The sequence below is a fragment of the Podarcis pityusensis genome (assembly GCF_964106645.2).
Source record: "Podarcis pityusensis genome assembly, chromosome: 4".
Classification (NCBI taxonomy): domain Eukaryota; kingdom Metazoa; phylum Chordata; class Lepidosauria; order Squamata; family Lacertidae; genus Podarcis; species Podarcis pityusensis.
Window position 1 is genome coordinate 56,989,394 of NC_138027.1, and position 13,299 is coordinate 57,002,692.

General features: G+C 43.3%; 1 protein-coding gene across 10 annotated transcripts in view; it reads right to left on the minus strand.

Annotated features, from left to right (window-relative positions):
* LOC308476233 (cystathionine beta-synthase-like) overlaps positions 1-12,077 on the minus strand; it is a 37,171-nt gene extending 25,094 nt beyond the window's left edge. For 4 of the 10 annotated variants that reach the window (XM_081003755.1, XM_081003753.1, XM_081003754.1 and 1 more), the window contains exon 1: positions 9,297-9,429. In XM_081003755.1, coding sequence (XP_080859881.1) covers positions 9,297-9,425 — 129 coding nt within the window. In that variant the 5' untranslated portion in view covers positions 9,426-9,429. Of the gene's footprint in view, positions 1-2,752; positions 2,923-9,296; positions 9,430-9,933; positions 10,167-11,904 lie in introns of those variants that run through there. The other 6 variants (XM_081003760.1, XM_081003752.1, XM_081003758.1 and 3 more) reach the window with 6 other exon arrangements.
* Between the last annotated feature and the right edge of the window lie 1,222 nt (positions 12,078-13,299).

The following is a 13,299-nucleotide window of genomic DNA, read 5'->3' on the forward strand; positions in this document are numbered from 1 at the left end:
GGAAGCTCCTGTAGCCAATCGGAAGCTGCGCCGGACGTTCAGGTTCCAAAGAATGTTTGCAAACCGGAACACTCACTTCTGGGTTTGCGGCATTTAGGAGCCAAAACGTCCAAGTACCAAGGCATTCGGGATCCAAGGTACGACTGTACTCTCATAGGCAGTGGCTCTCAGGCAAATGCCTTTCCATCACCATCGAGCTGGTACCCAGTCGTTTTTTCAGCTGGGGAATCCAAGGTTAAACTCTGGAACCTTCTGCATGAAAAGCATATGCTCTAACATAGAGCTGTACCCTCTCCAATCCTGATAACGATTCTCTCTCACACACCAGGAACATCTCAGTAAATTAAGGGGGCAGGGGAACACCTTCCACGGTTTTACAAATTCTAGACTAGTTCATCTGGAATTCATTTCCCTACCTTGGTTCTGATCGCACAGTCCCAATATTGAACAGAACAAAAGAAGACCCTTGCTGGGTCAGGCCAATGGCCCATGTAGTCCAGCATCTTGTTCTCACAGTGGTTAACTAGATGCCAAAACTAGAAGCTCCAAAGCAGAACCTGGGCACAAACAGAACTCTCCCCAGAGCCCCAGCAGCAGAGGTAGTGCACAGCTATCATGACAAGGATCCATTGATCACCTTAGGCCCCATGAATTTGTCTAAACCCCTTACTACATCTTGTGACAGTGAGTTACATAGATAACTATGGACTGTGTGAAAAAGTATTTCTTTTTGTCTGTCCCCAAACCTCTGACCTTCAGCTTCATTGGATGATCCCAGGTCTAACAGTACGAGGGAGGAAAATGTCTCTCTATTCACTTTCTCCACACCAGGTAGAGTTTTATGTATCTCTACCACATCCCCCAGCCTCCTTAAAAGGTAAAGGTAAAGGCACCCCTGACCATTAGGTCCAGTCGTGGCCGACTCTGAGGTTGTGCGCTCATCTCGCTCTATAGGCCGAGGGAGCCGGCATACAGCTTCCGGGTCATGTGGCCAGCATGACTTAGCCGCTTCTGGTGAACCAGAACAGCGTATGGAAACGCCGTTTACCTTCCCGCCAGAGCAGTACCTATTTATCTACTTGCACTTTGACGGGCTTTCGAACTGCTAGGTTGGCAGGAGCAGGGACCGAACAATGGGAGCTCACCCCGTTGCGGGGATTCAAACCACTGACCTTCAGATCGGCAAGTCCTAGGCTCCGTGGTTTAACCCACAGCACCACCTGCATCCCCTAGCCTCCTTACTTGCCCTAAAAACGGACAGATGTTGTAACCTTTCCTTTCAGCTCCCATGATCATCTTGCAAATTGTCCTATAATATGACTTATGTGACCTGAAAGAAAATGTTATTTCCCTTATTATACTACACGCAGCAGGCAATGTTTTTCTCCAAGATCTCAGGAAACAAGAGGTTAAAAGGCGCAGTTATATCAATAAACAATCAACAGCAACATTAAAGCCTGAAAGACCGCAAAATCTAGAACTAGAAACTTCAAGTGTACCAGGAAATGCTGCCCCTGGACAAATAATAAAGTGCACAAAATACTCCCAAGCAAGACACTACTTGGAATCTTCTAGAATTGGTGTATTTCTAGAGATTGACTCCATAACTGTCAGCAGACATTGATAATTTGGCAGCATCCTCTTCTCACTACCTCTCAACACCCATTTGCGCCGATTCAGAAACAAGATCACAGAAGGCTAGTATCCTTCTGTCATAAAAGGGCCCCCTTAGAGTGACAAGGAACAGGATAGGTGAGCCTACAAATTCCTAAATTCCAGATCCACAAAAAAGCTTCCGCATTGCCCCACATAACAGTTTGCCAGACTAAACTGTGGGGTTTGTGAAGTGAAATGCTTTTACAAAGCGGCATTTCACTTTAAGTTTGAGACTTCTCTACTGCATTCTGAAGAACCTTCATATTCTCCCTAGTAGGTGACCAATCATGTAGCAAGTAGAGGATTAGCCCGCTGGGAGCCATCTTGAATCCACTTCCCACACTTGTCAGTCATTAATTATAACAATTATGCAAATGTAACCAGAAAAAAGGCTTTGCAAAGGAAGCAGGGGAAAGTTTATTTCTTATTTCCTTCTCATATAAAGCCACTAGCTTATCTCATAAGTGGCCTTCATGCTTTGCCCTATTTTCACTGGCCAAGTCTAAGAAGTGAGGGAGTAACTGGCCAATTTGAAGAAGCCTTACGTCAGGCATTTTCCCATGGCAACTCCCCTTCTTACCTTAAAATCCCCAGATGAACCTCAACATGAAACAACTTTTGGACAATAGATGGCAATAGATGCTAGCAACATACAGTAAAGTAGTGCATAAGTGTATTGTACTTAGAATTAAGACAGCCTTTGATCATACACAGCACTGAGATCCTTGTGGAATTATCACTGGGGTGTTCTAGATAAGAGGGTTGCCAATTCCAAAACCAGAGCTCTAGATTAAAGCTGTTGCGAAAGACCTTGAGCTTGCTTTGTAGCAGGGTGATTACTGAAAAAACAAACTTTCATTTGCTTTGCCTGGCATATTGTGTCCCAGCTTGCTCTTTTGGATAAGAATAAAAAAGTCCACAACTCTTATAGAGTAAGGAGGGGAGGGAGGAGACCTTTTCTAACATGATGGTCACATTTCCTTCTGGGTAAATATCTGCGGGCCAGATTCTAGTGGCAGGGCAGGGTCAGATGAAACCGGAGGTGGAACAACTGATATAAATTTTCCCTCTGAACAACAGGCTAGTTTACACGCACCTCTGTATCCTCCATCCAGAGAAGCACAAGACATCACCCAAGTTCAAGGCTACACGCTAGCCAAGCAAAAACAGCAGGGTGCGAAAAGGATCCAGGGGTGTGTGGTCTGAGGAGTCTTCAGAGGGCCAGAGAGAAAGAGAGGCACATTCATGGCCCACACCTGATGCTCCACACCTTGGGTAACATTAACTTGCCAGTTGCCAAAAGAATACTGAGACAGTTTAAACTGGCACAAGACATTCTGTTGCCTGTGGCGAGACACACCTCACCCCATCATATTTTCTCTATACAGAAGCCCACTGGACTGGCAGTTGAATTGTACTTCAACATTTGTGAAAAGTCTTATTTTGCAATCACTGGATGTGATTATCAGTTAAACTTCTGGCTAGTTCAGATGGCAACCTAGGTTAAGAGCTCTGAGAACTTAAAGAAGCTAAGTCCCTTGACCCAGGGACCATCCACATATATATTGGCCTATTCCTATCTCTTTTTCTTAATGGTGACACGGACTATTAATAAAGTAGGACTATTCTTCCCAACTGTTGAGCAGGGCAGTGGGGTGGGGTAGGTGGAGACAAGCGACACCAATTAACTATCATGATGTTCTCTGTTCCTGCTGCACAGAAAAAGCATTTTGGTTCCTGAAATTCATTCCGATTATGCAGATAAAATGTAACTGATAGAATTATATGAGATGTTGTATGAGTGTGTGAAAACAGTCTAGATCCAAGGATCCCCAGGCAGGCACCTCCAGATGATGGAGCTGTCAGACACCATCCTGGCACCCAGGTATCTTCACTTGGTCGCAAGTGGCTGATAGGTGCAAACTGTGCCTGGCGCCTGGCTCATTTTGAATACAGAGCATCAGCCAAGGGTTTTTAAGGAGGAACTGGGGGTAGATATATCCCATTGCTCCAAATGGGCGAAGACAGGCACAGGACAGAAGTCATAGTTAGTGGGGAGTATTGCTGTATATCACTTGCACATTAGGAGCTGATATAACCGGGTTCACTAATAAATAATTAAAACCCAGTTGTTTGCCCTCATTGGTCCAGGTCAGGACAATGTGCTTCCATATATACCTGTAGCTCTCCAGATTTTGTTGGATTCCAGCTCCCATCATCTCCAACCACTGGCTATGCTGGCTGGAGGTAATGGCAACTGGACTCCAGCAATACCTGGAGGGCACTGGGTTCCCCTTCCCTGATATAGACCCTTCTATATCCATCTTCTGTTTATGCCCTATGACTTCCACGGCAGTTGCAAACGATACTAGGAGGATCTCAGTTGCTTCATAGTAATGCCTTCTGCGTGCCAAGATTATGCAATACCCACTTGAGTGGCATTCAGTGTATAGAAGCTGAAGTCATCACACTTTGCATGACATTTATAGCCTTAAGGGTGTGTAATCTCAGCTCCACTCATAGCATGGGTCTTGCCAAACAGATTTGGGATATCTCTTTCCTAAGGTTAATCAGTTATATTAAGGAGCCTGGGAGTCGTTCCAAAATCTTGTTGGTATTTACGATATTATCCTGACACTGCATGCAATGCTCTGTGGCAAGAAGTAGCAATGTGGAAGCAGGGGAGAGAAACAAACTGGGCTGGCAGGGAAGAAGAGAAATGAGAAATTAAAGCATTTCCCTTCCCTCCACTGTCCTGGGGTCCGATATATAGAAAAGCGTGAAACTGTACAGGAAAAAGGAAAAGAAACAGCCTGCAAAACTGTCACCTGACTGCTGGGCTCCCAGGACAGCTCACTCAGCATGAGACTCAATCTCAGGGTCGTGGATTTGAGCCCCACATTGGGCAAAATATCCCTGCATTGCAGGGGGTTGGACTAGATGACCCTGGTGGTCCCTACCAGCTCTATGATTAACATCAGATTGGAGGAGGAGGCGGGAGAAGTGTTGCAGAATCTACCTATTGCTGCAGCTAAGACTGCAGCAACTTTTAGTGCCTCCTCTCTTTGAACTGTTGCATCTCACTTCTTATTTACATGCTCTGTTAGAACAAACTGTAACTAAGAACTTGAAACTGTTCAACTATTTCCTCCTCCCTCCCAATCCATGTTCACTTTGTTCTGTGTCTTTTAAGATTGTAATCCTGAGGGCAGCATCTATCTCTGTCTTTCTGTGTGAGAATCCTTAGCTGCTTTGGGAGTCTTTCTTGGCTAAAAGAGTGGGATTTTAAATACATGTAACTGAACTCCTTTAAAAATATGTGTCCGATGCAAAGGTCTGCACCGAGGTAATTAAATGATTTAGAAATAAGATACATAGGTATAGGATTGGGTATAGTGTCTTGACAGTCAGACATGTGAAAATGATCTCAGGATTGCAGCTGGTCAGTGCTGAACATGAGTCAGCAGCGTGACACAGCCGCAAAGCGGCTAATGCGACAGCAGGCTGGGTTAACAGATTGTTTCCAGGACACACAAAGTAATAGCTGCACTTTATTCTGCTCTAGTCAGACTTTGCCTGGAGAACTGTCTAGTTCTGAGTGATGCATTTTTAAAATGATGGGATGGGTTCAGACAAAGAGAACAAAGATGGTCAGGAGTACAGAAAACAAGTCTCTATCAGAAAGGAACTGTGTATGTCTAGCACAGAGAGGAGAATCATAGAAAGACAAGCAAATCGTAACAAGTAGCTGAGGGGCTTTACTAGGGAAGGGCAGAACAAAAGCCTCTATTGCTGATCACACTAGGGATCAGCCTGTGCTTTAGGTTTGTGTGGCAGCAAGTCAGCAAGATGGCCCAATTTTACTGGACCTTCAGTCTCTGCTAAATTCAGCACAAGGCCCATGTCAAAAATTAGTTGGTGGGTAGTTTAAAAGGCCTGTCCCTGCTTGTAGGAAAGTATTGCATCTGAGACAAAAGTGATAGGTAGGACTTGCTCTGATGTGCTAGTTTTATGTGCTGGAATTTTCAAAACTTCATTGTTGGGGACCGTCCCAAGATGTGATTTCCCATTCTGCATCTTAGAATGGTACAGCTTGAATTGAATTGTGAACAGCTTTCTGAACTGTGTGTTGCAAGACGTTAGTGTGTCGGCTGCAGTGTGTAGGTGTGTCACGCGAACACACCCCACGCTCCTCCAGGGGCTGGAAAGGGAATAGTTTAACCTCCAGTTTCCTAGTAAAACTGAACTACTGTGTCGCGAAATGACGCAAAACTGAATCACTGCATCGTGAAATGATGCATGTCTAAAAAGTGTGTCACCAACATGAGAAGATTGGAAAGCTCTGCTTTAAACCTTGGGGTGGAGCATGCTTTAGCAGAAATGCTTATTACCAACCACTCCTCCTCGGAAATGGAATTCGCCTTGTGTGGCTGTATTTATTTAAGTGGTGCGTCACAAATTCAGTTCATTGTGGAAGAAAATCACCTGCTTTCCATTTCTAGAGAAAGTCTCAAGTCAAAGCTAGCCCACAGTTGACTCACAGATGTAGCTCTGGTAGTTCGATAAGAGGACTTCTCAGACCTTGAAAACAATATTGGGCTCTGTTATGACTGGAGAGGGTGTGCCCAGAAGAAAAGCTTTACACACAAATCTCCTAAAGATAATAACACAAGATAGAACACTGCATTCTGGAATTGTTTACCTTAAATCTTCCTTGTTTTCACATGTTAAATACTTTTTATGCACAACTGCTCTCAATAATTATGTGTTCTTCATCTCCTAAAGCAGGGGCTGGCCAGATTGCTATCTCCCTGACCCTTTATGGGCCAACTTTGGCAGGTGGGTGAGGAACATTGGCAAGGGGGCTGCTTATGGTGGGTATCAGTATGCGATGAGTTACGGCACCAGTTCCATCAACCAGAGTGGGGGGGATCATTGAAAAACAGCTTAACAAACTTACAAAAGAAGCTCAACAACTGTTCTTGCAACCCCCCCCAAGAAAAACCCCTCAATAACTTTCTTAATTGTTAAATTTCTTAATTTTGGGCTCCCAAAAATAAGGCTCGTCTTATACATTGGATTGTGTTATACACGGAAAAATACGGTAGAGCTGATACAAGCCTGAACTTTGCCCAGCCTTGGCCTATCTTTGTAAAATATTTTAGTTGGGGGTTTTTAATTCGTCTGTTACCCCTACAGGTTCACTTCCCTAATATAAGTAAAATGAGAAGAAAAGCTTTTAAGATAATTTTGTGGGGGGAAACCCCAGATCACACATCATGTAGCAGAGATGCTAATTGGGTGGGAAGCTGGGCTTCATTTGTCTAGAGGCAGGGCAAGGCAAGTTAGCACTAGTGGGCCATGGAGGCGTGAAGAGAACCACAAGCCTGCTGCCAGGAACATTTCAGGGTGGAGGATTCAATTATATGGCGCCAGAAGGATGGCATTTCATCACTCTTCCATGCAGAGGGTTGGGGCAGCCTGTGTGAGTTCATAACTTTATTCTAACAAGACTCCCGCCCCAGGCTTCAAGCAAGCTCTGCATGGGCCTGCTTCCATGTTACCTTTCCGTGTTCCTGGCTGTGTTCAGATATTTCACATTAATAAGGCCCTCAGATTAAGCCACACATTTCAAAACGGACTCCAAAATCCAGCAAATCCTTAATTTTTAAAATTAAAAATCTCAATAGTACTTTAACTTTCCTCAGATTCGAATGAGGTCAGTGATATGGACTCCATCACTGTCACTTTCCAGTTTAATTGGATGTTCCTTCCTTCCTAGGAGGTGAACAGAACTAGAAACCTGCTCTTAGCAAAGTTGTGTTTATCAACATTTTGGATAGAGGTTTCTCCACTGCAGTGCCAGAAACTACAATAATGTCTTTCGGTAGGCCACTGAACCCTCAGTGTCTGAAACCCCAATGCCTAGATTCTACTTCATCGGGTTTTTTAAAATTTGTATCATTCGGGCTTATTTTTCTGGCAGAGACACTGAGAGGATGATATTTTAACAGGTCTTTTAATTGTCTTTGTTTGTATGCATTTGCATAAATGTTGATTTTCCCATTGCTACATGCCACCTTGAGCATGACTCGCGTGCTCCAAGTAACTGCCAATAAATCTCCAGGATAGCAGAAGTGCTGAAAAGCATCCAATGTCAATATTTTTAAAATACAGAGCCAGGGTATGGTATATTGACATAACTGGAATTTGAAGAATCAATATATTAAGCAACATCCTGGCATTCTCAAACATCACAAGTCAATCCCTATCTTGATGACTTGTTTACTAGTTTGCTAAGCTATCAGGGAATTGAGAGGGAAACAGGATTTCTACAGAAAGTAATCAGATGGTTTCTATTTACACTTTGAACAACATTATTATTGTTTGCACTTCGTAGTTTTTTCTTTTTACAAAATGGAACTCAACGTGACATACAAAAGAAAAGTAGCATGTTAATTAAAACCAACAGAAAACTAAATCATGCTTAATAATAATTAGTTTAATAATGATGATAATTTTATTTATACCCTGTCCATCTGACTGGATTGCACCAGCCACTCTCTGACCATCTTCTCAAATATGAACCAGCAATTTCAAGTGCAAAAAGCCTGTGTGCGTACTCTCACACTTTCACGCAGGTACACCACCTACAAAGCTTACCTCATTTTTTGGAGGGATCAACTCTGGGTGAGAAAGGGGGCAATAGACATGCTCTGATGGGTATTCAAAAAAGCTTACCTCCCTACTATACTGAACTGAATGAGGCAGCCCACCCACCTAAGGACTTTGATATGTGTATGGATAGAGAGAAAAGTCAGAAGTTCAGTACAGCCCACTTTGGAACAGTTATTGAAAAGACAGGGCCAGAAGTGACTTTTACAGTATAATGCTGCAACAGTAGAAAGAACTCTGATCTTTTGGCACACAGAAACTACTACCAAAATAAAAAAAAACCAGTTCAATCAATTTGTTGAAGTTGGCAGTTATATTACCTTTCACATATGAATGCTTGTTGGCATAAAGACAGCAATTACACGCTCTTGCCAGAAAGTGAGTTGCCACAGAACAAAACCACAACACAAAAATCTTTGGACATGCACAACCTAGTAATAAAGTATTTGAGCTAAGGTGTCTTGTCTATCGCTGCATCTACTGGTATAGGCAATTAAACCCACATCTAAGTATTTGGAAAGTTATGCCCAAGATAGAATTCCCTTAAACAGCTACAATAATCATACAAACATGTTCCATCAACTCATGAAATGATTTCACAGAATACCTATCATCCCTTCCACTCTGACTGGGATTTTCATTTTGTTTGAGAGGAATCAAAATATAGGTATCTATCATTACCACACAAACACACACATCTGGGCTCTCTTTCATCCCCACAAATACAGAAGAGATGTTAAAAGTGTGGAATATTCTGGGTACTGTGCTATTTGAAAATTTGAAAATTGAGAATTCACAAGCATGTTCAAACCAATATTCCAGTCATTTCTATCCCATCTGTATTCATAATAATTTTTTATTATATTCTGCACCTATTTTGTCAATTGACTACCCCCAGAGTGTCCTCATTTTATATATACACATTCACTGAATGCACAAGAGGGACCAGGATTGTTTCTGCTTACCTTATCCCCAGCCTTGATACATTTACCCGCAGGTGAGAACAACCTCTGTGTGAATGTAGGATCTGAATTGAAGATCTGGAGTTGCAACCAAGAATGAAGACCCTCCAGTTGCATGCACCCAGAGCACATTCTTACCTTCAGCACAGCCAGTGGCAAAGCCAGCAAGCATGATGGTCCCACTTCCCCTCCACTTGTTCAACAAATGTGTGATTATGAAAGTGTGAACAAAGCTTCAGTTTCAGTCTTTAGGACATTTCCAATGATGCAGTTGAGGAGGGTGTGTCAAGAACGCTCATTTTGTCATTCCCTGAGGCACATGCTCACCAAACTGCATCTTCAAAGATCCATGTGAGAGTTATATACAATCTGCCTATATTACGTCAACAACTTAATAATTAGCAAGAGTAAACACTATCTCAGATAATGCCTCTTTTTAACAGAATAAGACTTCAGAAGAATAAACCAGGTATAGGAAAAGCACTGTTCACTGTTTTACTTCTAAAGCAGTGTGGAACTTTAAAAATGTTTCCCCTTCCACATAACTATTTGCTTACCCACACTTACTGTAACTGCATACAAATGATTTTTAAGGCACACTTATATGGGTACAACCCCTATAGAACATAGTGGGACTTACTGCCAAGTACAAATGCTCTGTAAATCAGTCACAGAATTTCAAGCCCCAGGGACATCTGTTGCTTTATCTTCATAGAATCATAGAATTGTATAGTTGGAAAGGACCCTGAGGAACAACTTGTACCTTTTCTTGTAAATTGCTTCTAAATATGCCTGCCCCTTTTCAATAAAAAGATCCTGGGAAGTACGTGCAGTATCTAAGATCACTGCTTCACCAGGGCAAAAAGGGTATACCTGCAACAAAAGGTAAAGCTTTCAGTCTCATAGCACGAATTTGCAGGCATAATGGAAAAAAACACTGTAGGAACGGATCCCTTTAAGAAAAAGGAAACCACAGAAATTTCTGGAATTTTGCCAGACTGGAACCATATCCAGTATCTTTTGACCTCTGAACTCTTTCAGAAAAGCTCTCCAACCATCGTATCTGCAAAAGGCATTTGTAACTTGAGTTTGCACAAGATGCCCAACCAAGGCAGATCCTGTTTCTAATGTCCATGCATTTCGGCAAGATGTAGGCTCAAATGAGTCATACATTTTTGAGTTAAGTTCAGCTTTTCATTTCCTACATAGTGGCCAGAATGTAGAACTGAATTGAGAACTACACTCATTCTCTATCCAGCATTAATGTTCTTCATCTAAATGATGCATTTCAGATTAATCACATTTTCACGTATAAGGCTGGAATTGGGTTTTGCTTAAGGAGGCCTGCAATATGAATGCTGCAACTGCATTTTAAAACTCATAACATCTGCACCTGGTAGGGAGTGCAAACGGCTCTAGCAACATTTTACGTTCACCTACCTGGGAGTAAGCCCAACAGAACTCAGTGCAGCTCATTTCAGAGCAAAATTACTTAGGGTCACACTGTCAGTACCACCCTAAGAAATCTATTTCTAGAATACATAAAAAGAGGCCTGCTGGAGCAGACGAAAGGCCCATCCCACACCATGATCAATCAAGCCCAGAAACTATAATAGTCCTTGCCCAATTGTTTTTCGGTTTGCTTTTGCTTTAATAACTGAAACAGGTTGTGTACACATGGGCTTAGCCAAAAGGAGGCAGGGAGGGGCAACTCCCCCACTAACTAAATCAATAAAAATACATAGCTAACTGAGGTTCTGACTCCCCTAACAAAATGCCTGCCCCTCCCCCAACAAAACCCCTTGCTATGCCCATGTGTGTACACACCATACATGAAATCTCCCCCCAAAAAAGAATATTGTAAACTGTAGCTCTTTGAAAGGAAAACTACAGTTCCCATGACTGTGCATGTGTGCATGGTTATGTACATAGCCTAGGTAAAGGATTTCATGAGAAGTATATGTTGGAAAAGATGGAGGGCACTAGGAGAAGGGGACAACAGAGGACGAGATGGACAGTGTTCTCGAAGCTACAAACATGAGTCTGACCAAACTGTGGGAGGCAGTGGAAGACAGAAGTGCCTGGCGTGCTCTGGTCCATGGGGTCACGAAGAGTCGGACACGACTAAACGACTAAACAACAACAACAAAAAAAACATAGATTATTGCCTCTGCCCTAGTAAGCATTTTCCCTCCATTGTCTACTGGGGTTTTGCTGTTTTTTGGAGAGATAGCAAGGTAAGGCTGGCCCCCAACCAAGAAAAATTAAAGAAATAAAGTTCATTCAGAAGCAACCTTCAGCAAAGCAAGCAAGAATAAATTAAAACCCATCATCTCCCGTTTGGCGCTGCTTCCAGTTCACCTGTCGAGAACTAGATGATGCAACCGGAAGGTGAATGAGAAGAAACAGGCGCTGCCCCAAGGCTCCAGGACGGGGCGGCGGGAGAAAAAGTGCCCAACGCAAACACACCCTTAACAAAGAAGTCCTCTAGCGATTGGGGCGGTCAGAATTGGCGCTGCCTGCATCTCGTCCTTTCCTCGCCCACTTATTGCCCTAGATCAGATGCGCATCCCACTCCTTACTAATCGCGGGGAGAGGATAAAACCAAGACTCACCTGGGTGCCCGAAAGGAAAGGGCAGCGGGCTAGCTGCGTGGATGGGAAACGCTCCCCGCAAGCAGAGCAGAGAAGCAGCGCCCGATCCAGCCGCGCAGAGGGTTGCTAGGCGTGTGCAAGCAGCCTTTCCCAGCCCACATTCGCTTTTGGAAAGAGCGCGGGCTGTGATTGGCTAGGACGGGGGCGTAGGGGGGACACACCCCGCCAATGAGAAGGCGGCGTGTCAGTCCTGCAGCCTGCGCAGATGGTTTCTCCGAGCTGCATGGCAAAGGGAAATATTACGACACAGGGAACTCAGCTAGGTTGTAGGGCGGCAGTTCTTTTGCTTGAAGACTCGCTTTCGGGTTAATTTTGATGCCTTGGCACACACACTCTCTCTCTCTCTCCTTAGACACAGCTGCTCATAATAAGATGCTATGTAAATATGGCTTGTGTTTTAAGCTGCTAATGTGAACCTTACCCTTTATCTGTTTAGGTGTTTTGTTTTTTAAAATTAGCTCTGAATCTTATTTGCCATTGATTTTAGATATGTGCCTCAGGCATCTTCCAACTGGCAAAAGAACTGTCTTAAGTAGCTAATTCTGGGTATCATGAACAATCACCAACTTGTTATTTAATTTATTGTATTTTTACTGACAGGGAGAGGCACTTGTGAGATTTTTTTGCCTCAGCTACTGAAATAACCTGCCCAGCCTTGAGTACTAAGCACCTTGACTTGGACAGTTCACATATATTCATTGTTCCTCCTCAGGGACCCTACAGGTCATTAGTCCAATAGGAATCTCAACACGTGCCCCCCCATCCAGTTTAATACCATATCGAACCCTGCTTAGCTTTGCAAATGTGCTACCAGTTTTATTACTGCACCACCACACTGCTAACATTCAGCAGAGATGCTAACATGTGGCAGGATTATATGGTTAAAAAATTGGTATCTCCGATATACTAAGAGCAGCTATTACTTCTTGCTGTTTATTTAGAGCATTTGTACCCCACTCTTCAGTCAAAAAAACTCTGAGGTGGCTTATACACAACCAAATTAGTACTAGCCTGCAGGCCTATATAACCTGAAAGACACGACACAGAAGCAAAACGTGATGGTGAGGAAAGAGTGGGAAGCAAACTCAGACATTTGCTCTTAACGTTAAATACTGTAGTATTTTTTTATGATGACCAACTGGCATGAAAAGAGCTCGTAGACAGGAAGAGTTTGGCAGAGCTGCTGCTTTAGCATCTCTCCCACTGCTCCAGCCTGCTCTCTCACACTTTTGCACACACTAAAAGCAGCAGCAAAAAACGATCGCCTTGCCCTTGCCCTGCCCACCTCTCCTGTAAACAGTCTCAACTCTTGCTGGCGGCTGGCCTTCCCTTTCAAGCAATAGGCATATTGC